General features: G+C 41.9%; 1 protein-coding gene across 2 annotated transcripts in view; it reads right to left on the bottom strand.

Moving 5' to 3' along the window:
- C1H1orf21 (chromosome 1 C1orf21 homolog) overlaps positions 1 to 26028 on the bottom strand; it is a 372503-nt gene that overhangs the window by 142792 nt on the left and 203683 nt on the right. For both annotated transcript variants that reach the window (XM_065893774.1, XM_065893784.1), the window contains one exon: positions 3287 to 3505. In XM_065893774.1, coding sequence (XP_065749846.1) covers positions 3287 to 3380 — 94 coding nt within the window. In that variant the 5' untranslated portion in view covers positions 3381 to 3505. The remainder of the gene's footprint in view (positions 1 to 3286; positions 3506 to 26028) is intronic.

The raw sequence follows: 26028 nt of genomic DNA, 5'->3' as shown, positions 1-26028 counted from the left end.
CTAAAAGTGAGCCAGATCTACCATTCATCTGTGACCATCTGTGGTTCTATTGGGATTTTGTAGACTACTGCTTGCAAACTAATTCAAGTAGAGAAACAGATAGGACCTTCTCTTGTCATATTCAAACTCTAGCATTCAGTAACATCTAGGATACTGGTACTGACGTTCACAATGGATTCTGACAATTCTACTCCCAGAACCCTGTAGGGCTAGGAAAACTCCCTGGACTGGTACATGAAGCTCTCTCCCTCCCTGTATTCCTGCTTTATCTAACACAATGCCACAAACCTGCAAATGCTGATGTAAGAAAGAGTAACAAGATGATGAATGCTGGAGTGAATGAAACTTCAGTGTGAGTACCAGGAGGATGAAGAGAAGCTGGCAGAGGCCTTGAGTGCACTTTATGGCATGGAGCCACACAGACAGCAATGACTGGGCAGGCATGGGGTAGACTGAATTACTAGCCCCAATTCTTGACCCTTCTCTACATCCATACCCTTGCCATGAATGTGCTGTGGTCAGATGGACTTCTCTGCCCCTTGTCTTCGAGCCTGTTCATGTGACTTGATTTGGCTAGTAAAATGTGGGTGCAAGTGACAGTGTGCCAGGTCTAAGCCTAAGCTTAAGAGGCATCATGGGTATCACTTGTAATTTTACCCTTTTGCAAAAGAAGAGCATACCCCCCTTGGCTCACTGGTCCCAGGAGGAAGCTGAGAGAGACATGGAGCAGAGCCACTCCAGCTGACCAAGCAACTCGTGATCAAGAAAGACATGATTATTGTGGAATGCCACTAAGATCTTGAGGCTGTCTATTACCCAGCAATAGTTGACTAATACAAGACTCCTTTATTAGATGCTAACGTTTGCAAACTACACATGGTACTTTAGAACAACAGAACGTCTTCTTAGCTATAAAAGTTGTAACCATATTAGCAAATGAATGGTTAGATGGTCTCATTGACAAGCAAAATATTAATACAATATACTGAATATCACTAAATTTTTGCTCTCACAAATCTAAGGTTACCTTTCTACAGATTGTAATTTGGTATTCCACATTCTCCATAATTTAACTCTAACTTAGTTTTGTACCCAATTCCCTCTCACTTATATTTTATATTACATTCGAACTGGATTACTTGTAATTCTTGAATATGGGTCACATCACGTCTAGGCTTTCCTCATCTACTTCCTTCCCACATCCTTCATCCGACAGGTTTAGATTCTCCAGTCCTTTAGGGCCAGGGTCAGCTGTCACCTCTATAAGAAATCTGCTCTGATCCCACCTTTTAAGGCAGTCTCTCAACCCTCTGATTCTTATCATGATGTGTATGTCTTTTCCTTTTCTGGTATTTGGCTTATTCTGCCTCATAACACTTCTTCATCCTCTTACGAACTCCTAGAAAGCAAGGTTTATCTCTGTATCCTCCATGGCATTTAGCAAAGGGTCTGACACACCGTGTACCGGCCAGTGAATACTTTTTCGCATTAAAGAATGAGTGACGGATGGGAGGCAGCAGGAAATGACACTGAGAAAGAAATGTGGACTTTGGAGTCTGAGACATCTGATTCTACCGCTTAGTAGCTGAGTAACTTTGGATCAGCTCGTCACACTGTGCTCCAGCTTCCAAATCTGTAAAATTAAGATGGCACAGATTTCACAGGATTGCTGTGAAAATTCAACATGAAAATGAATGTAAATGCTTCTTGGTGTCTGACATATGGTGAAGGCTCCATAAGTGGTAGCTCTAATTACAAAAATGACAATGACACAGAACCTCACATAGAAGTTAATTTAAACAAATCCCTGATATTAGATTATTTCCTCTTAAAAGTTAAGTGTTTGAGAGTAACAGTAATGACTCTAGTTCCCATTAGCTGTTTTCCCAGAAGGTGTTGTTTCAAAGAGCTGGATTCTACTTTATTAAGATGCTCATATGTCCCTCTTCTCCACAGTTCTTGTTTCTATTGGTAGTGACCACTAGAAGCAAATTGGTTCCAGGCAACAAATACATCTCCTTAAAACAAAATGAAATCTTCCTCCGTCCATATACATGAGTCCACTTGTAACAGAGCATTACCCCTTCCACATTGTTCCCAATTCTTCCCCAGGGGACTGAAACAACCAATGCAATGGATCAAAAATTAGAGATTGAAACGCAGTAGAATTCCTTGACAGAGACTGAATAGTGCAACTTGAGTTGTTGACATGTAAACATCATTGCAACGAGGTTCTTTATTGAATAAGAGATGTAGGGGTGCTTTTATGAATAAAAGTACCATGAAAAAGTCATCTTGGGTATTATTGTTAAAGTAATTCAGCAAAAACTGCTTCATCTGCCTGGACTAACTGGAATTTTGTACAAACCCATAGCCACCCTGCATCAGGGTAATCATTGATCTTCCAAAGGACAAACTCAAGATTAGGCAAACTCAAAAGGCTGTAAGTGGACAGGCATGGAACGTCAGTGAGTGAACTGGGCCTGATGTGCGTTCACGGGGAGGGCTCAGCCATTTACTGGAGGCCATACTCTGACTGAACCGGCAACTGCTACCCCGTTCCACCAACTGTTGCCTAAGGAAATGGAAAATCAGTGTTGTCAGACCTTCTCAAGAAATGTGGGGTTTTGTGTGAAACATCCTGATTTTTAAAGGCCGCCTTGCTTTTTTATTTTAAAATTCTCTGGGGGCCAAAGAAAATATATTTGTAAACCAGATGCGGCCATGGGTTGGCAGTCTGTGACCTCTGCACTAGATAGTCTCAAGTCACTATGAATCATCACAGGATGGTTAAAAGAAGATTTCTAAGTTCACTGTAATTGTGTTTTTGAAACCGAGAATTTCTAATTCACAGAAAGAGTAATTCCTTGTAAACTTATAATAAACTCCGAAAAACAATGTCATTCCCTCCATTATAAATCCTTGCCCGCTTTTGGACCTCCATGTGCTCAGTCCTACAGTTCTGGACCAGGACACCCTGTGGCCACTGTCCCATGCACCTGTTTATGTCCTACTAGTTCTTCAAAGCTTGATTTAAATGTGAGCTCTGCATAAAACCTCCAAGATCCTCCTCAAAGTCTTCTAAGTATAAATTATGATGAAAACTGTCCAATGTAAAAGATCTGCCTTGATTTTTATCATCTCTCATCAGCCCTCTACCCACACTCCACCCCCATCACCCCTGCATCCCGCCCCGCCCCCCAGCAAACAGAACACAGGAACACTGCAATTGTTCACATGAAAGGCCTGGAGGGAGGGGCCGAGGATGAAATTCAACTGCACTTACCACCAAACACGTCTCCATTCTGGTAGTTCTTCCCTTTCTGGGCTTCCTCTTCATTTTGAACAGTGGCAACATGCTTCGCAGAGGCACAGCCCATAGTCTCATTCGGTCAGCTTCAGCCGGGCTGAACTGCAAAGCATCTCTACAGACACGGGGACATTTTCTTCTCTTTAGACACCAGGAAAATCCACCTTCTTGCTCAGTCGGTCAAAATGTGCGCACCTGCAAGAAGAGAGCGCTAGATCAGAATGTGGGACACGAAGCCAGTGTCTCAGTCTCCGTGGTGATTCCCGCCCGACCCCACTGGACTGGGGTGCGGCCAGGCGCTGAAGAAGGAAATGCAGCATGGGTCACTCTCATCTGACTCCCGCTTGAAAATCAAGGTCAGAAGGCCTGTGTCCTGCACAACACGTGGCTGGACTTTTTTTTTTTTAATCTTTATTGGAATATAATTGCTTTACAATGTTGTATTAGTTTCTGCTGTATGACAAAGTGAATCAGCTATATGTATACATATGTCCCCATATCCCCTCCCTCTTGCGTCTCCCTCCCACCCTCCCTATCCCACCCCTCTAGGTGGTCACAAAGCACCAAACTGATCTCCCTGTGCTATGCGGCTGCTTCCCACTAGCTATTGATTTTACATTCGGTAGTGTATATATGCCCATGCCACTTTCTCACTTCATCCCAGCTTAACCTTCCCCCTCCCCGTGTCAAGTCCATTCTCTATGTCTGCATCTTTATTCCTGTCCTGCCCCTAAGTTTATGAGTACCATTTTTTTTTTAGATTCCATATATGTGCGTTAGCATACGGTATTTGTTTTTCTCTTTCTGACTTACTTCACTGTATGACAGACTCTAGGACCATCCACCTCATTACAAATAACTCAATCTCGTTCATTTTTATGGCTGAGTAATATTCCATTGTATGTATGTGCCACATCTTATTTATTCATTAATCTGTCAATGGACATTTAGGTTGCTTCCATGTCCCGGCTATTGTAAATAGTGCTGCAATGAAGATTGTGGTACATCTTTTTTTTTTTTTTTTACTTGTTTGTTTATTTTATATACATTTATTTTTGGCTGCATTGGGTCTTCATTGCTGCACATGGGCTTTCTCTAGTTGTAGCGAGTAGGGGCTACTCTTTGTTGCAGTGTGAGGACTTCTCATCGTGGTGGCTTCTCTTGTTGCAGAACACGGGTTCTAGGTGTGCAGGCTTCAGTAGTTGTGGCACACGGGCTCAGTAGTTGTGGCTCGCGGGCTCTAGAGCACAGGCTCAGTAGTTGTGGCGCATGGGCTTGGTTGCTCCATGGCATGTGGGATCTTCCCAGACCGGGGCTCGAACCTATGTCCTCTGCATTGGCAGGCGGATTCTTAACCACTGTGCCACCAGGGAAGCCCCATCTATCTTTCTGAATTATGGTTTTCTCAGGGTATATGCCTAGCAGTGGGACTCTTGGGTCATATGGTAGTTCTATTTTTAGTTTTTTAAGGAACCTCCATACTGTTCTCCATAGTGGCTGTATCAGTTTACATTCCCACCAACAGTGCAGGAGGGTTCCCTTTTCTCTACATGCTCTTCAGCATTTACTGGTTGCAGATTTTTTGATGATGGCCATTCTGACAGGTTTGAGGTGATACCTCATTGTAGTCTTGCTTTGCATTTCTCTAATGATTAGTGATGTTGAGCATCTTTTCATGTGTTTTTTGGCAATCTGTATGTCTACTTTGGAGAAATGTCTATTTAGGTCTTCTGCCCATTTTTGGATTGGGTTGTTTGTTTTTTTGATATTGAGCTGCATGAGCTGCTTGTATATTTTGGAGATTAAGCCTTTGTCAGTTGCTTCATTTGCAAATATTTTCGCCCATTCTGAGGGTTGTCTTTCCGTCTTGTTTATGGTTTCCTTTGCTGTGCAAAAGATTTTGTTTCATTAGGTCCCATTTGTTTATTTTTGATTTTATTTCCATTCCTCTAGGAGGTGGGTCAAAAAGGATCTCACTGTGATTTATGTCTTAGAGTGTTCTGTGGCTGGACTTTTTTTTTTAACATCTTTATTGGAGTATAATTGCTTTACAATGGTGTGTTAGTTTCTGTTTTATAACAAAGTGAATCAGCTATACATATACATATATTCCCATATCTCCTCCCTCTTGCATCTCCCTCCCACCCTCCCTATCCCACCCCTCTAGGTGGTCACAAAGCACCGAGCTGATCTCCCGGTGCTGTGCAGCTGTTTCCCACTAGCTATCTATTTTACGTTTGGTAGTGTATATATGTCCATGCCACTCTCTCACTTCATCCCAGCTTCCCCTTCCCCTTCCCCATGTCCTCAAGTCCATTTTCTATGTCTGCATCTTTATTCCTGTCCTGCCCCTAGGTTCTTCAGAACCTTTTTTTTTTTTTTTAGATTCCATATATATGTGTTAGCATACGGTATTTGCTTTTCTCTTGCTTATTTACTTCACTCTGTATGACAGACTCTAGATATGGCTGGACTTTTTGAGGAGCTACAAAATTTCTATTTATTTATTCAAATAAATATTTGAGCACTCCTACTTGCCACACACAAACTTAATGGGCTATATAGGTCTGCTAATGTTCTGGAATCTCTAAAAGCTTCAGAGGGAGGAAAGGACATTGATGAGATCCATCGAGTTCCAGAGGCTGGGAAAAGTCCTCCAACCTCCTCATCCTGTCCTGCACACAGGCCAGCTCTTCCTAGCTCCTCAGATTTTGCCAGGAGGAGGTGGGTTGGAACATGGGCTAGCATTTCCAGTGGGTTCCATAAATGATTCAATACTTTATTTTACTTGAGGCAATACTGTTTGGGAAGGAAGGAGATAGGGGAAGGGACTTGAATGTACTTTTTGTCAATTTTCTGCTTAGTTAGCTGAATGCTTTAAGGACTGAGCAGATGTAGGAATATGAAGGGAAGAAAATGAGGTGCTCTTCCACCTCTTTCAGAGCCTTTATGCCTCTGTTTGACCTCTACTAAAGGCTGCAAGCGCATTTATGGATAAACCACAAAGGAGATAATCCCCTAGTTAACTGGAGTGAATTTACCTTCCCCTGCCCCGCTCAAGGTCACCATCCAAACTCTCAAGGTGTGTCATGCTCAGGTTGCTCATTTTTATTTATTTTATTTTTTCATCATCCTTATCGAGCCATTCCAGTCTTGTAGACGTTCACTTTGAAACATCTACCGATGCCTTCATCTCCATCCATCCCACTGTAACACAGGCCCTTACCCCTCACACCCAAGGCAGAGCAAAAGAAGCTGCCAAGCCACCCTCTTAATCTTCATCAGCACCCATATTCCACTACTCTCCTCTCCGCTTTAGGAACAGCTGACGTTTCTCAGTGTCAAGAACAGTGCTACCCAAAGGCAGCTGCAAGTTTTCTCTTCCAACAAAATTGGTGCCCCTAAGCCCTCCTTCCTAGAGCATTGACCACATCTATGGACACAGAAATTCTATCATTTAAACCACCTAACCTCAGCAAAGGGAAATTTTCAAATTAGCCCAATACTAAAAGATAATTCTAAATCAATCTAATAAATGAACTTAGATAACACAGGTAATGATCTTAAATCAAGCCACGCAAATACAAATTTCAACATCAACTCAATGGCTATAATACTAACCATGTCTTTGTATAGTTCTCCAGACTAGTTTCTATCACTGGTTACATAAAATCATTAACAGAAAGTATAGGGTTAGTTGGTAAAGTTTTACAAACAAGAATGACTTTTTTCCTAGTTAATGCCTATCAGTTTCTCAACACTATTAGGTAACCTCATGTTAACACATTTTCCCATTTTTAAAGCTATATGGAAAACACACACACAACTATTCAGATGATAGTTAGCAGCAATGTCATTAAAGCTACAGTATTTCCACTGATGGTCTACTCATATTCGTCTGTAGAGCTCCTGGGCCAGATGGGGGAGATGTGCTGACTTTTTTTTTTTAACCTACACAATACAGTGTATAAGTGCCACAATAAATGATTCACAGGAATCTATGGCAATGTAGAATTCAAGGAAGCAGATTAAATGATGACTGGGAAAAGGCAGGAATTAAAAGAAGTGATATTCTGTAGGGTCTTAACGTTTGGTAGAAACTTGCCAGGTTGAAAGGAGAGTACCATCATCCAGATGTGAAGAACTGCCGGAGCTAAGACACTGGAACTTGAAAGTGCGTGGTGGATATATATGTGTGTGTGTGTGTGTGTGTGTGTGTGTGTGTGTGTGTGTGTGTGTGTTCAGAGGGGTCAAGGTCGGGGCGGGGCAGGGAAGAGGACTGCACTGCTGATGCTTGTGAAGGCCCTGGAGGAGGCCTTGCTAACTTTATCCAACTTTAAAGATAAACTATAAAACCTCCTAAGATGTAGGAAGTCCATTTGATCCAAATTTGAGCACACTTTGAGAGACATTAAATTAGTAGTGCTGAAATCCGCTCTGTTGACCTACTACAGTTTTTAAAGAAACAGCGCTGAAATATGAGACAAGAAGGATAGGAGAGAGGAATCAGTTCTGAAGGCAGAAGGGAGAAAACTCCTCTGTAAGCAGGTGGCTGCTAAGGGCTGTTGTTGCTGCCGCTTGGCCCATCTCCCTCGTTCCCTTTCAGCATCACCACGTAAGGTGACAGGTGTGGGCTCCCAGAATGAATTCCTTACTTTTCCAAAAGGAATGTGGGAAAACCGCCTCACACGTACACGGTACACCGCAGAGCAACCCGAAGTGAGAGGGGAAACCTCGCCTCCCCTCCCAGTCTGTTGCCGCCTCTTCAGAATAAACAAAGTAAAAACAGGAAGGAGAGTGGGAAACTCTGGCAAAATCCAGAAGGACAGTAGGAATCCAGAGACAGTTTACAACCCTCCTCTCTGGGAGTCCTCTTCCTTTTCTGTTCCTCATTCCTATTTCACACTGACAGCCTCACAATCTACCCAAGAAGTTAATGTAAGAATCTAAGACGTGAATTACTCTTTGCTATTCCCGAAAAGCACTGTGCACTGTTTCTTCTGTTTTAGAAGTTCTGTTTGTAGCAACAAATCTTACTTGAATAAAAAAAAAAGTTGAAATCACATGAAAATCAAACACACTGCAGCAGGCAAACAAAAATAAAACATAAAAAACCTTTTCAAAGGACTTCTCTATTATTCAGGCATGGAAGTGAGAGGCATGTTAATAAGCAGATTAGACGCGATTCTGATTAGACACGTCCAATTCAAGTGATGACTTGAGAAGTCTTCATTTAATTATATTTTTTAAAAAGCACTATCACTCGGGGCTTCCCTGGTGGCGCAGTGGTTGAGAGTCCGCCTGCCGATGCAGGGGACACGGGTTCGTGCCCCGGTCCGGGAGGATCCCACATGCCGCGGAGCGGCTGGGCCCGTGAGCCATGGCCGCTGAGCCTGCGTGTCCGGAGCCTGTGCTCCGCAACGGGAGAGGCCACAACAGTGAGTGGCCCACGTACCAAAAAAAAAAAAAAGTACTATCACTCAATGTGAGTTCTCTCCAAATCACAATTAGGTGTAGGTTTTGTTTTTGAAACACACACATTATGTATTTTATAGCAGTAAGTTAATTTTAAGAGTGAGGTTTTCAAGTTTTACAACCTTGACAGAAATATATTTTAATATTTTGCCCATTTCGAAGGAGATAATTATGAAGTTATCTGAGAGGCAGAGGATCTCCAGCTCTCAAAATTTACCACTGATCACTGCGGAAAGTTTTTTACTATGTCATTTGGATTCTGCACATAAACAATTGTCCATTCATTCATTCATTTAATCAATAGATATTTACTGAAAACTACTAAACCGACAGACACGTTTTTGGCAGACATTGGGTATATAGAGATAAACAGGACAAGATACAGTGTCCTCCCCAACCATCCCCATAGAATATGAACACTCAGAGAAAGGTGATCGTGAGAAAGACCAGTTTCACAACAATGTGGTACAGCAACTGCCGGTTAAATATAGGATGACAGGGTAGTTCACCCCACAGGCACCTGATTCAGCCTCGAGATTGGGAATGTCAAGAAAGGTTGAGTTTGAGTCCCGAACATAGCTGAATAAACATCATTAAAACACTTCTGAACTGCATCTCTTTTATAGCCTGATGTAATGCCAAGGTTTCATTTCTACTGAAAATTCTCTTAATTAACCTCAATCTAACTGAGACCTCAAATTGAGGAGACCTTCAGAAACGTACCCCTAATTACTGCCACCATCATCTGCTCAAGCAAGTTTCCCTTCAGTTTCTACTATCCTTCACATAAATTCGAGCATATTTCTTTAGCTTCCATTTTTCCATTAGTTTTGCTCAGCTTTTCTCTCCCAACTCCCACATCATCTATTCATTCACCTCCCTGAAACCAGCCCACTTAGAGAGGTAACTGAGGGTGCAAATGAGCATACAGAGACCGAAAGCAACAAGAAGATCTGAGTCTCGTTCTCACATATTGTTATTAACAGCATGCTATTTCTGAAGTCACAGATCACAGTGTGAGAATTAAACTGAAGCATCTCTTTGATGTTTGATGGAATCTTCTAATACCAAGTCCCACTGAGGATGATTTTTTAAAACTAAATAATCTATATGATAGGATCACTGGGCACCTCAAAAACACAGGCTCCAATTAATAGCCCACGGCTTTGTGTAAAAATCTCCCCAAGTGGCTATACGGCTATATTATCCTATATCATGAAATTAGAAGCTGTAGTCCCTTCATAATGCTATGCATTAACCTCATACAGTGCCATCTTTATAGAATAATTTTCTTGCTTCGATAAAATACATTAGCAAATCTGTAAATCCAATTCAAAATTTTTCCAAAAGACTAAAAAACCTTCAACTGTGCACGTTTATCCCTCCTCTCCTTACACTATGCCTCTAGACTCTGCGTACTATTTTAGATATCCTAAGGGGAATTATTGTTCCAGGACACTTCACATTATAACCTGAGGAAGTTCTTTTCTGTATACTAGTAAGTCCATTACTTTTTTATGCATGTTATATATGTGTGATACATTTGCCCTTTTATAAGAAAAGATTATGGATTTATGATGGCTTTTTTCCAGTGCAGATGGGTTTCTTTTTATTTTTTCAGCTTTTTTGAGGAATAACTGACAAAACTGCAATATAATATATTCAACAGGATGATTCGATATACGATATACATTGTGAAAGGATTCCCACCAAGTTAATTAACACATGTATCCCTTCACATATTTACTTTTTTTTTTTTGATGCATCCACAAGTTCTATTCTTTTGGCAACTTTCAATTATACAATACAGTGTTATCAACTACAGTCACCATGTTATACCTCAGACCTTATTCATCTTATAACTAAAAGTTTGTACCCTTTTACCAGCCTCTGCCTATTTTTCCCACTCCCCAGCCTCTGGTGACCACAATTCTACTCTCTGTTTCCGTAAGTTTGACTTTTTTATTTTTAAGATTCTACATATAAGATTCTGTCTAGCTTATTTCACTTAGCTTAATTCCTTCCAGGTTCATCCATACAGTTGGGAATGGCAGGATTTCTTTCATAATCAGGCTGAATAATATTCCTCTGTGTGTGTGTGTGTTGTCTCACATTTTCTTGATCCATTCATTCACTGAAGGACACTTGTTTCCATACCTTGACTACGGTGAATAATGCTGCAATGAACATGGGAGTGCAGATATCTCTTCAAGATAATAATTTCATTTCCTTTGAATATATATATCCAGAAATGGAACTGTGGATGGCTTTTTTCTTTACCTTAACTTTTTGAACTGGAAGCATAATTTCATCAAAAAACCTACTTTTATAAAATTGGGAAGGAATAAAATATGCAAAATCTGTTTTACGAAAAAATCAAAGCAATATCTGACCTTCTTAAAAAAGGCTATGGAAAATATTTCTATTTATGTAATATTATGGATAATTTCACTTTCCACCAATTAATCATGTATTTTTTCATTTTGGATGGAAAAGCCAAAAAAACTATAGACAGTTTCCTTGTCAAGAAGGACACTTCTGAAAAATGAATTAAAAGTGATAAACTCCATAAAGAAATCCTAGGCCAGAAAGAACACGAAGACACCACATGCAGCTTGGAGGGTTGGAGAAAATCGAATTCTGATTGCAATGGGTACAGAGAGCTATGAGGTCAGCAGTTAAGAAAAGGATAATAGGCACATTATTATTAGATCAGGAGCAAAGTACCCCCTTTCTTCCTTTGATTAAAAAGGGAAATCAAGACAAGGCAACATCTAAAAATTCCTTTCTTTTACTGAAGAAAGAGCCAACATCTAAGCTTCACAGAGAAAAATATATACATATAAATAACTAATCAGTCTGTTTGCCCATCTGTTCTGCTTCGCCGTAATGAGTGTTAATACAGCAGCCCACTGGGGGGAAGAAGAAAGACAGCCTGAAAGTGATTCCTAATCTTGAAGCTTTGGTATCCTTGGGCTACTGTTAACACCATTTCACATTTCATTGTGCATGTTAAAGATAATACACAAAGAGATGTCACATTTGACGTGAGGATACTCTGGAAAAGTCAAATCTTCCTATCACCCAGCAATTGCTGGCATCACAGAAGATATTCATTCCTTGTATCACACTCATTTGGTGGCATGACAATTGACAATATGCTATTAACGCCAAAGAAACAGGAATATCTGCTTCTGCTTGCTTTATGGGAAAACTCTCACTTCCACAAGTAATAATTGTACAGAGGTGTCTCCCGAAACATAACAATAGTAAGTCCTATGCCAGATGATACATTTTTGTTGGGTCTCCGCAGTGAGGTATGAGGACGAGGAGACAAGGCGACAAGTGGAAGGAGCACTGGAAAGGGGGTGGGGATGCTGAGCCCTGGTCGCAAGGGTTACATGCCTGCCTCAGTACCAAGGCTGGGCTGCCTCTGAGTCTCTTCCTTTTTCAATTTTTTTTTTTTTTTTTTTGCGGTACGCGGGCCTCTCAGTGTTGTGGCCTCTCCCCTTGCGGAGCACAGGCTCCGGACGCGCAGGCTCAGCGGCCATGGCTCACGGGCCCAGCCGCTCCGCGGCATGTGGGATCTTCCCAGACCGGAGAACGAACCCGTGTCCCCTGCATTGGCAAGCGAACTCTCAACCACTGCGCCATCAGGGAAGCCCTGAGCCTCTTCCTTTTATTCTATGACCTACCTGAACTTATGTCCAAGTGATGCTCAGGATGAAATTACCACTTATAAAAAGGCCATTTCTCACCTAGACTCGGTTTATTTAGAAACTTTGTTTCAGCACTTACCCAACTAGGATATACTTGCAAATTTTTTTTTTCCAAAATATTTCAGGAAGCCCTATGAGGTCTAAAGATTATTATGTTTTGGCCCAAGGGTGTTGATTTCAATTGTGTATCAAGTGAAAGAATGAACAAGGCTTAGCTCTCTTATTTCCTCTTTTCTATTCTGCCTTTAATGGATAAAAATAAAATTTTTAAATGTTTCTTATAGAGAGCTGGATAGAAAAAGCTTGTGGAATAATTGTTCTTCTGCTAAGGACTTAGGAGTTTGGTGCCTTTACCCTGTAGCTGAAAACTCTATTCTTGTATTACCTATATGTGTTCACACACTTCATGCATGGCTGACACTACTTCTGTGAAGGCAAGAGACGAAAATACCAGATCTTGATTAAAGCCACCCATCCACACCAGGGTGAACCTACGCAGAAGAATTAGGCCGTTTCTGGATTTGCTCCTCTGTGATCAAGGCCAATGGTGGATATTCGTGGACTTTTTGAGTTCTCCTTCTTTTTCCACCTCCAAGACTCAGAATACCAAGGGGATTTGCGGGAAGCTGCCAACCTGCGTCAGTGGGGAAACTTCTGTACCAAGACACCCATGACCAGGATCTTTTGACAGCTGTGCTGCTGGTTCAGCATGTCACTCGGGACAAATCCATATGATTTCCTTGTCAGTATCCTAGTAGTAACGGCTGTTTTCCTTCTTTTTTTGGATTGTTTTGAAAATCTAGGTAGATTATGAAATGCTGCGCAAAGCACTTATAAAATGCAAGGTAATGTTCTGTTCTCTGCTCTGCCAGATGCCTGACATTACCTATCAGACTCATGGCTTTTCAGGAGCACTGGGTAGAATCAGTTTGGCCCCATATGTGGCCCTGGAGAAAATGAGAGAAAACAGTTGGAAAGGAAAAAATAAAAATCAAGAAATGACTAGAACATGTAAATAGAATAAGTATTAGTTACTTAAAAAAGCACAGTTTGATTCTAATCTAAGCAGATAAGTCATGATCCTTCCTGAATGGCCAATGAAGGACATCCTGGGCGACCTGTGTGTTGAAACGCATTGTGAAGAACAGATAACGATTCCTTGCCTTTGAAGGGCCAGCATTCAGACACGGCTAACAGATCATAAACATAATAAAGTAAAGTAAAATAAAATTCCAAGGACTAATGGACATGGCAAGGAAAAAAGGGATCAGAGATGTTCTTCAAAGTCATAGTATATTTCAAGCTAATTAAATTAGTGCTTGTCTCAGCTTTATTTTATGCAACAAGAAATGTAGTAACATCCAGCAAATGTGCTACTCTTCGCAGACCCTTGGAAAGAGACCCTCAGGTAAGAGACCCTCATTTACCCAGGAGGAGGACAGTGAAACAGATGTCATGTCAGTCTTGAGCAGCTGATCCCCTTTAACAACATAAACTAGAACAGAACTGCAGCTGGATTAATCCCTTGGAAATCTGGACGTTACTTTCGTGGTGCTAAGGACAAGAGCTGAACGCCACTCACCTTTGTCTTGATGCACACACTGGAAAAAAGACATGGGATGTTTTCCTTACTGAATTACAAAGACTCAGCTTTTATACAAGGCTACTGTAGTCCACATTTCTGATTCAATTCAATCTCTAAACTTAATGCAGAAACTTGTATCTCAGCCTTAAACTGGTTACTGTGGTAGATACAAAGAAATATGGCCAACAGATACAAAAGGTACAAATGACCCAAACTAACCATTAGAAGCAAACGTGAGAATTGTATAAAAACAAGAAAAGCCTGCTGCTATTTTATTTGTGGATTCTGGTGTTAATATTTGAGTACATGTATGTTTAATATCCTCAGAATTATAACAACTTTGAACGAAGCAATGTAGTAACACTTTGCTAAGATGCGAACACTAGAAAAAGTGTTTCTCTCAAAATCTAAACGTGCGTTCCTCTTTCCTCTCACAATAACCCCTTTCCTCCTTTTTTCCACTCCCTACTAAAACAAATGAACTCATCCATCAGAGACTGCTGCAAAGTCTGGCCTAACAGTGCTTTCTTTCTCCCAGTGCTCTGCCTCAGGCCACACAATCCCAGGTCTGAGAGGAAGTCAGCAATGACCCAGTGATTGAGTAAACCCATCACTTGCCTGCTGGACTGAGAGCTGTTCACTGAAATGAGTGTCCCTAAGGGAAAGCCTTGGCCATCTGAAATTCTGCCTGCTAGAACCTTCAAGTTCCAACCAGAACAGCTCAATTTCTGGAAGTGGCCCAAAAACGTAGAGAAAGCAAACAGATAAAACCACTTTGTTGGTGAAGGACTCAGTCTCCCTCTGTTACACACACACACACACATACACACAAACAATAAAAATTCTAGAGATGCAAAGATTACCTCCAGCATTTTGTGATTTTGTAAAGGAAAGGAGTTGTGTGGCTTTGGGCAAGTTATTGACTTCACAGGGCCTTGGGTTCTCGTTTACAAGACGTGATAAGACTGCATGAATTCTGAGGGGAGCAGATGAGACGATATACGTGAAGTGCTTAGCACAGCCCCTGGCAATGAGTAACAAAATCAGTACATGATAGTTACTGCCATCATCATCACCATCATCATGACTTAACGGGATGGTGATGAACTTTACGAAGAAAGGGGCAGAGGCAAAAGAGACTAGAAAGAAGAGATGGAAAGAGAGAGGAGAGGTAAACTGTGGCAGCTTAGTTCTCCTTAGGAACTAAACCAAAGATAAGCAGGCAGGACCGAATACAGACAGAAGCCAAGAAACAGCAGCTCTGCAGCAGGAGAGGCTCATGGCCCCACTGCAGCTGCTGCACAGAGAGCCCTGAGCAGTGCCGTTGTTGCTGCAGCACTGGGGGTGGGCAGGCCAGCCTCTGTGTGGACATGCCAGGGCTGTGAAGGCAGAGGCCGCTGTGTGCAGACAAATCAAAGGTCACTGAGCTCTCCTACACTTTGTCACAGCCTGGATGACTGTGCCACTCACATCTTCCACTCTTAGGTGTTTATGTGTCTGTCTCTTTCACCAGACAAATTTCCAAGGTCATGACCATGTCCTAATTACTCCTCTCTAGATTCCCTCTGGCACAGGTCAGGCACACAGTAGGTCTGCAATATATGTTGAGCAGATGAATTCTCTTAGAAACCTCTTTTCACAAAGAGACATGGGGGGCTCTTAAAGAAGGGAGATCTCACATGAAAAGCTGCTCAGCATCACTAATTATTAGAGAAATGCAAATCAAAACTACAATGAGGTATCACCTCACGCCAGTCAGAATGGGCATCATCAGAAAATCTACAAACAACAAATGCTGGAGAGGGTGTGGAGAAAAGGGAACCCTCTTGCACTGTTGGTGGGAATGGAGGTTCCTTAAAAAACTAAAAATAGAATTACCATATGACCCAGCAATCCCACCACTGAGCATATACCCAGAGAAAACCATAATTCAAAAAGACACATGCACCCCCATGTTCACTGCAGCACTATTTACAACAGTTAGGTCATGGAAGCGACCTAAATGCCCATTGACAGACAAATGGATAAAGAAGATGTGGCCCATGTATACATGAAATATTACTCAGTCATAAAAAGGAACAAAACTGGGTCATTTGTAGAGACATGGATGGACCTAGAGACTGTCATACAGAGTGAAGTAAGTCAGAAAGAGAAAAACAAATATTGTATATTAACGCATATATGTGGAACCTAGAAAAATGGTACAGATGAACTGGTTTGCAGGGCAGAAATTGAGACACAGATGTAGAGAACAAAGGTATGGACACCAATGGGAGAAAGTGGTAGTGGTGGGGAGGTGATGAATTGGGCGATTGGGATTGACATGTGTACACTGATGTGTATATAATAATGGATGACTAATAAGGACCTGCTGTATTAAAAAAAAAATGCAAAAAAAAAAGAAGGGATCTATCTCTCCTCCGCCTCAGGTCCTAGGTCACCTGCGTGGTCAGTGACCTCTTTAGCGTATCACCAATAGCTATAGTTAAAAATGGTCATCTGAGCCATGAAAGACAATTTAAAATTATGTTCAGTATATACTCCCTAAAAAGATAGGAAGGGAGTTATATGTAATGTTATACTAGTATAATGGAATCTTGGAAGCATCTGGCACTTGTATACTTGTCCCTAATCTGCCCAGGAAAACTGTGCTATTTATTTCAACAACCATTTTTTGGTAACTTGTTTAGTTCTCAACATTTCACTAGGGACCAGAGATTCCAAAATGGATAAGTCAGCCAGACCTTGACTGTGCATGTCCTGACTGTCAGTTAGAGTCTAGAGCCGGGCTTCTAAAACTCAACCATCTGAAAAATCAAGGGTTTGGTTTTGTTTTTGCTGAAATTTAAATCTTTGCTAAGCTTTCCATGACAAAGAACTTTTTAAGGACGATGTCCTCAGAGGGCCAAACAAATTGAAAGTATAAATAACCATTTTCAGGTAGCACAAATCAATGTCCCTTTAAAAAACAAAACAAAAAAAAGCACTTCAGTTCTCATGCTGCCCTCAAGAAATGCATAGGACTTTTGGGAACTTCATCGATTTTGTACAGCTCAGTCAAAAAACGCATTCTGTGTGATCATCTACTTAAAGAAAACAAACACTAAGAAGCCGAGAGAAAACAGACCTAGGAGGACAAAGCAAAATCAGGTGAGGAATAACCACTCCTCCCGAATGTACCAGCAGATGCTGTTCTGCTCCGGACGAGTTCGCTCCTGACTCTGCACTGGGCAGTCTTTCCACATACCTACCATGGTTTCGGTGATGTTTAGTGGGGTTTGAGACCACAAACACATAAAGGGAGGGTAAGAAGCTTTTCCCTAGCCTTGACGTTCATCTTCAGCCATTGAAAAGCTATTGAGGAACATCTAGGATTACAGGTTATGAGTTATTAGGACCTTGTAAATGTTACCAAAATTTGCAGTCTACTCTAAAACAGTTATTTGAAATCAGCCCAAATGTTCCCCATTTGAAGTAGCGTAATTACTGAACATGGTGTTCCTTCCCACTTGTCCAACACAATGTACTTAGAGAAAGAGACCAGAGGGACAAGCCTGGTAGGACCCGACAATGCAGGCAGGAGCCACACGACTGGGGCCCACCAACAGGAGACCATAGCTCAGCATCCAGACAACCTGGCCAGCACCTCTTGGCATTAACACTCTCCAAAGATCCACCTTCAGTTCCAGTCTGACACATGAAGGTTTCAAGTCTTTGTCTGAAAAGCAGAACTAAATGCATGGCTTGACGGTAAACACTTCTGTTGGAGAAAGACATGGCAGAAATGGGTTACGTTTAGGGTCTGACCACGTTCTATTCCAACAAGGCCTTTGGCCAGCTGTCATCTCTGTGGGACCTCTAGCGGGGTCCAGGCTGAGGCAGTTTTGGTCCTGGATGTGACAAAGGCACATCTGGCAAGCTGCTTAGTATTCCCGTATCTGGGAGGAAGTCACGCCCATATCGTCTCTATGACATCACTGCCATTACCACCCTAGGAATGGTACTGCAAAAATCAAAGACATAAATTTTCTAATTCCAAGGTCTCCCTGAAAATGTTAAGGAATTTTTACGATTCACAAATTCAATTTTGTATTTGTAAATCATGTTCTGAACCCTTTAAACCTCTCACCATTCATGAGCATTTTCTAGGCCACAGATTTTGTGTCTTTGCCGTTTTGAGAAAGGAAGAAGTCACAAGGCAATGTCCAATGGACATCAGGATGGGCCTTTGGCAGTTTTAAAAACATCAGAACATGATTCAAATTTTTAGTAAAAAACTGTACTTCTCATAAGTTAGTAATTATCCCATTAATTTTCTACAACTAAGACAAATTAAGATTCTTAGTGCATTGATTCTGTCAAGTCCTTCCCCTGGTCCAAAACCCTCCAAGACTCACTCTGCCTCTAGGGTAAAGCCCAAGATACTTGGACTTTAAAGCTAGACACGGCCTCAAGGACCACTGAGGTCAAGGTTCTTAATTTTACGTATGAGAAGACTGAAGTCTAAGGAGCTTAGGCAACTTACTCAGGGTCCCCGAGGACCCAGACCCATGGACTCACTGTTGCCTCTTGCTACTGCTCCAAGGTAACCAGCATCCTTTTCATCTCAATAGGTGGGTCTCACAGACCACCCTTCTCCCTCGATATTCTGCTCACATGCCTGCCTCTCTACTTCTGCTTAAGCCTTTACTTTTCCAGGAAGAAGACTTCACACCATTTCATGCCTTCCTTCAATCCTCTCTTTCCTAAACTCTCACTTATAGAGTCAATTATTTGGTGTTTCTCAGGCATCTCTCTCTAAGTAGACACTAAGTACTTGGAGGGCAGAAACCATCTCCTGTATGTCTCCCCTGCTATGTTGGAGGCCCAACTAGACAGAATAGGAACTCAATAAACCCGCTTCAAAATAGCCAGCAGCAGGCTGGCTTTGTCTTCCCACCTCTGCACCTGCTATCCTCTGCCTTGAAGGTTCTCCCTCCTTACCTCTGCCTGGTTGAAATTCTGGTCTGTATGAGCTGTCCCTCCCCAAAGGTCTCAGAATACCTGATAGACCCCTTCGCAGCCCTCATATAGGGCAAAATATTCTTAATTCCTAACTGCCCATCTATTGGTTCCATAAGTCTAGGGTATAAACTCCTTGGGAGACACAGATTATGAGTTTCTTGCTTCCTACTGTATCCCTAGCTTCTAACAGTGCTTAGCTCGGGATATGTGCTCAGGAAATAAATAAGGAATAAGGAATGAAGGCCCCCAGAAGAAAGTCTGAACTCCTCATGGAAATCAAGGCTTTCCATGCACATCTCCAATCTCATCCAGCTTTCTACAGGCATATTGCTCTAGCCAGTCTAGTCTCTAGCTACTAACCCCTGAACATACTTTCATATTCTAACCCGAACTCCCTCTGGCTCACGGTCTCACCTTAGATAGAAAGCCCTCCTGTTATTCATCTCCGCCTGTTTTCAAATTCTACCCATCCTTCAAGGTCCAGAACAAGTCTTACCATCTCTAAGAAAACTTGCTCCAGGCCACGCAGATCTTCCCCTTCTCTAAATTCATCAGCATGTGTCCACATGGCTCATTCATCACCTGTTCGTGTTGCTGCAAGTCCACAGTTACCTTTCCATCTCGGTGGAACCTGGCCTATGGAATCCCCTTTCCTCTGAAGTCAGCTCTTACCTCTCCATTTAGGACGTAATTATATACATGGTCTTGGGACATCTCCTGCACCGTAGTTTTATATTGTTAACTTTTGTGCACTTTTGTCTTGGTATCCTAGTCTACTTATAAATTTTTCAAGGCAAGTCATGCTTTCAATGTCTTTGATCCTCTGCAATTCTTTGCACAAAGTAGGAGATTAATAAATATTCGTTACTTGACATGTTAGCTAGAAAGCAAAGATGTGCAGGAGGAGAGAACTACAGAAATTATAAAAAGTAACTTTTGCCAAAAGTGAAGTTGAAGTTTCTGATTATTAGAGGCTGTCTAATAAGGTCAAATGGTGATAGTATAATTACACCATCATTTGGTAAAATTACTCTCTGAATAAAGGTTATTTTTAAATAGAAACTTTTGTCCATATGATAAAAAATTATGAATAGAAAACAATAGAAAAGGAATAAAAAAGGAAAGAAATAAAAACATATACCCAAGATTGACACACCCCCCCCGCCCCTACCCCTACATCAGGAGGGCTGGCTGCATCAGCTGACTTATATGACAAGGTCTAGTTCACGACTGAGTTATCATGGCTTTCTACAAACACTTGCCCAACAACTCCCTGAACATGAACAAAATAATTCTTCCAGAGTTGCAGGGAGAGGAGGGAGGAGTACCAATCTCTTTTTCCTACTTTGCCATAAACGTTTCCTTACAGTAATTATTTTTTGAGAGACTGTGCCTATTTATTTATTTTATATCTCACCATACTCCGCCCTCCCCCCCACACAATGTGTACAGCAGCTGCTTTCAACCATAAATAGCAACTTTAGAATACAAATGCTGTGTTGGGGGATCAGTAATTCAGGATTCAGTAAGCTAGCAACAGTATGTCAAGACCTCCTAATCTATACCCTCAACTACCAAATGGCCACACACCCCCAAGACACGGGCCTGCAAACCCACTGTTCAAATCAGGGTTGGCTAATCACAAATCGACAGTGGCCAGCAACAGAAACATCACAAAACAGAGGAGCCTCTTTGCTGGGCTCCAAAAGCCAGGGGATAAAGGGATATAAATAGGAACCTAGGAAGCATACACACTAGTAGGAACTAGAGGCCACAGAGTTGCCAGTTAGGATCTAGCCCTAGGAAAATCCAAGTTAGTCAGCATCTAGAACCCTCTAACAACCCCCACCTCACATGGGTTTTATATGCCAAAGGCTGAACACACGTTTTAGTGAAAATGAATTTTAGTTCCATTACCAGGAACGTTCTCCTAGCTGAAGACAAGAAGGAGAGAAAAGGACACTTTAATTTTTTTCTAATAAATTAATGAAAACTGAATTCTCATCTCTGAGACATATTACCAGAAATAAAATGAAGACTCATGCCCTCCTCCCCGTTGTTTAGTTTGGTTTTATCATCACCTCATCCATCTCGCTTTAATGGACCTGGGTTTCTAGGGGCATTTGCAGTGAAGGGTCCTCCATTTCTTAAAAAATATACATATTTCATTGGTTTCCTTTCCCTGTCCAATAGTGAAGGTCATGATATAGGAAAGCAGCATAACAATGTGGTTTTTTTGTTTGTTTTGCGGTGCGCGGGTCTCTCACTGCTGTGGCCTCTTCCGTTGCGGAGCACAGGCTCCGGACGCGCAGGCTCAGCGGCCATGGCCCACGGGCCCAGCCGCTCGGCATGTGGGATCTTCCCGGACCGGGGCACGAACCCGTGTCCCCTGCATCGGCAGGCGGACTCTCAACCACTGCGCCACCAGGGAAGCCCAACAATGTGTTTTTTTAATCAACCACTCCAGCAGTGGCAAAAAGAAATGAAATGTGGGAGGCGGTTTATTAGTATATCGAAGAGAAAGTGAAATTCCCCATAGGGTGACACGATCATTTGTTTTCCCCAACGAAGCAAACAAATGAAATAGAAATAAAACAGGAGCCTACCCTTCATCATTCATGGTGTAATGAGTTCTTGCGATTAACCATTCTCGTAACTTGTTACACTCACTTCCAAAAAACAGATGTACAATGACATCAGCAAAACAGTCACAGATCATCAATCTGTAAGACAGGAAATGCAGCAGCTAAACTTGCGTCCTCTTTAAACATGAGCTGACTCCTGGCTGGTGGCTGTGGCTCTGCTGTGCAGGAAACGGGCTCACCGATAAGAGGTATTTGGGTAGCAGCAGTGATAAGGAGGATTTATTGGTAGCAGTACCCTAGGACAGGGAGACCCAAACTTGCCACGGCTCTCCACACCAGGTGGCCGCCTATACAGTGTGCTTAAGGTCAAAAATCTTAGACTCATTGAATCCAGTAAGAAGTATGCAGTTGGTACTTCTCCCCCCTCCAACTCAACCACCTATTATTAGAAGCTGGACACCAACAACATTCTGTCAAGAAGACTAAAGACAGAGTATGTAAGGCATGGGGAAGCCCTGTCCACTGACATTAGGACAGTCTAGTAGATGGACAAGGCTACCACACTGGCATACAAGGAACACCCAGTTCAAGCCCTGATTGACTGATGCTCCGAGGTCCTAAGCAAGAGGCCTGGCCGACAGAATGGATGATGTGGGTGCTCCTGGGTCATGGGAGTAGGGCAAGGTGCTGATACTGAGAAAGCTACCCCTAGCAGTGATGCTCAGATGACGGCAGGCATGCAGGCATCAACATTTTCTGGAGAGAAAATGGAGACAAAGAAGACAGGGAAAACGGAGACGAGTTGGAGATATGGAAGGAAACTTGTCCTCAATGTCAAACAGTGATGGAGAGCTAGGGAATTCAGGGCCCCTGCTGGCATCACAGACATAAGAACAACTGATGCTTATATACCACTTTACCATGTGTGGAGTCTTTCACACACTCTGGCTCTGTCGATCTGCCAGGGTCTTCAAGCAGATGATTCAGAAGACACTGACAACTCAACTCTAGACGCCAGTAAAGTTAATCCAGATCTAGGGCACCCCTGGCTGGAGAGGTAAGAAAGGGGAAATGCTCCCTTAGGTAAAGGGGTAGTCGCCCCATTTTGATTTCCTCTGCTTGAGAGTAACAGGATTTTAGTGAAAAAGCATCGATAAGAGTATCAGAGCATATTCAATGGCATTTACAGCATCACTGACCTTGTTACCTCTTGCTGGCACCTCCGCAACTCAATTTCTATTGAATGTCTACTGAAGCTGCGTTTTATTGGGGATATAAATATCCATGAAGGATCCTGATTCTCCTGACAATGGTAGCAGTTGCTTGAAGGAGCAGAGTGAACACTTGGATTGGGGGACACACTGCGTGACTTCCCTCCACGGCTTGCTAGTCCCCCACCCCTAACCTGTTTCTATCACTACCTACCAAGATGATTTTGAATGAAATCTGTGGCTAAGATGTCTAGAGAAAAGCAATGATGGTTTCCAGCATAACAGAGAGGAAATGCGTTGTTCTCTCTAGGATGCGCCCTCGCGCTCTCTGCTCTCTTGGTTGTGGAAAGGGCTGTGCAGGTAGTCCCGGTACGGAAAAGTCCTGAAGAACAGAAAGAGTTGGAGAGAAATGGGGTGCAAGGAAAAGACATGCTGAGCAGCCGTCAGGGTGGAGGAGTCTGGAAGCCACCATAGGAAAAGTGAAAAATAAGGGGATGGAGGCAAAAGCTTTTACCACTGCTTTCCTTGCAGAGTCAACTCAATCCCTAGACTCCACTCAAAGTGTCGGGTTTCTAGGAAGCCTCCTGTGATCTCTGTTCCCTGCCCCCATCGCCCGGGTGCCCTCAGCTCTTCCGGCACTTCCCACACCGCGTCCACACTGCCTGCTCATGTCTGTCTCCCAAACTAGACCATGAGGGACAGAAGCACAGACTCTCTTATTCACCAAAAAAACCCAGAAAATAATAATCTATCCCCAACTCCTAGCACAGTCACTGTTGCATAGAAGGTGTTCAACACCTGTTTGCCAAATAGTATGAATCTTAAAAATGGAGATGTTAATAAACAGCGGCCGTAACAATCCCAGGGCAGCTTTGGAATCTTAAACCAATACAGAGCACAACAAACTAATAAAACCCTCATAAAAGATGTTCAACATCACTAATAATTAGAGAAATGCAAATCAAAACCACAATGAGGTATCACCTCACTCTGGTCAGAATGGCCATCATCAAAAAATCTGCAACCAGTAAATGCTGGAGAGCATGTGGAGAAAAGGGAACCCTCCTGCACTGTTGGTGGGAACGTAAATTGATACAGCCACTATGGAGAACAGTATGGAGGTTCCTTGAAAAACTAAAAATAAGAGCTACCATATGACCCAGCAATCCCACTACTGGGCATATACCCTGAGAAAACCGTAATTCAAAAGGACACATGTACCCCAACGTTCACTGCAGCGCTATTTACAATTACCAGGACATGGAAACAACCTAAATGTCCAACAACAGATGAATGGATAAATGATACACATATACAATGGAATATCACTCAGCCATAAAAGGGAATGAAATTGGGTCATTTGTAGAGATGTGGATGGACCTAGAGCCTGCCATACAGAGTGAAGTAAGCCACAAAAAGAAAAACAAATATCGTATATTAACGCATATAAGTGGAATCTAGAAAAATGGTACAGATGAACCTATTTGTAGGTTGCAGGAATAGAGACGCAGACGTAGAGAACAGATATGTGGACACAGCGGGGGTGGGGGAAGGGGAGGGTGGATGAACTGGGAGATTAGGTTTGACATAAATACACTACCATGTGTAAAACAGATAGCTAGTGGGAACCTGCTGTATAGCACAGGGAGCTCAGCTCGGTGCTCTGTGACGACCTAATGGGTGGGATTGGGGGATATAGGTATACATATAGCTGATTCACTTCATTGTACAGCAGAAACTAACACAACATTGTAATAGCAATTTTACTCCAATAAAAAAAAAAAAAGTGAAAAAAAGAAAGTCACTCAGTCACTGGGAAATAAACAAGGAGAGCTGCGTGCAGTTTCTTCAGTATTCCACAAGGCCAAATGAGGCATTTTTATAACTGGCATCAATTCCCTAAGGGTACAGGTTTCACACGTTGTACTCTTTGACCTAAAAGTGTTACAAGCAAGCTTTAAAAGGGTCTGACTAACCCCTCACCTTCCCCAGGAACAACTTATATGTTAGAAAAATATAGCCCATTCTGTTAAGGTAATGAATTTCTTAAATGTCAAGCTATTTACTAAAATAAATTACTCCCTACACCACTTTCTAATCTACCTTTCTAGTGAAGACAGTACAAGCTGATAGGAAAAGTCATCTATCATGTGAGTGTTCCCCTGCAGAAACAAAATTATTTCATAACATACAACACAACGTGATATACATAAAATGCAGTCAAATAATGTTTAAGTAAATATGATTATTACTAAGATACCCTGCAGTTTTTTTTTAAAACATACACTTTACTCAAGGAATGGCAAAATCTTTGATAGAATTCCCTATAAAACAGAGACACATGATAAAGCTACGAATACTACTCTAATTCCTATTTATTTAAATTTGCCACAGACTCATTTATGCAAGAGTTAAATTTCTCACTCTCTCTGAAGTTCCAGCATTCTATGATCATTTTGTTTCCTGACACAAATTTTAAGGCCCCTTAAATTCTGAATTAGTCTAAATTTGATTCGTTTAAAATTCTTTTTATAGCATACATTTAGACATGAAATAAAATTAATTCTGTTATGAGAAATTTCCAATCGCTTGTGATAACTGGCAATAAGCCAGATTGTTGTAAAAGCCAGAGTTGGTGTAAATAAATGAAGATGTTAAATTGAAATACTTTTGGAGCTGCTTCAAATTATAGCAGAGCCAAAACCATATCCATTTACCATTCAGTACACATATGCCAAGCATAATATATAGTTTTTTATTGCTTCAAATAGTCTAGATCTAGCAGTGTGTATGTTAACTCCTTTAGAGAAGATTCATTTTATCTGTTTCCCCATTGCGACCCAACACAGATGAATGAATGACTAGAAGATTGTAACAAACCTTTTCCCCCTATCAATCTTTGGTTAAATTCCCAAAGAGAAGCAAACATTAGCAGAAGATGGACAAAAGGCCAAACGCCACTGGAACAATCTGTACTTGACACCACAAAATAGTAATAGTTCTTCTACTGAGATAGTTATCCAGGCTTTAAATACTTTGGCCCCCAGCCAAAGCTCCATGAGGGCAGGACCATGAGTCTCCTAGGGCCCAAGTATCGCCCACACCTAGCACAGGACACTCGACTCCACTTACAGAGGCA

The sequence above is a fragment of the Phocoena phocoena genome, chromosome 1, assembly GCF_963924675.1.
Source record: "Phocoena phocoena chromosome 1, mPhoPho1.1, whole genome shotgun sequence".
Lineage (NCBI taxonomy): Eukaryota > Metazoa > Chordata > Mammalia > Artiodactyla > Phocoenidae > Phocoena > Phocoena phocoena.
Note: the sequence above shows the minus strand (reverse complement) of the source record. Positions and strands in the feature narration are given on the sequence as shown.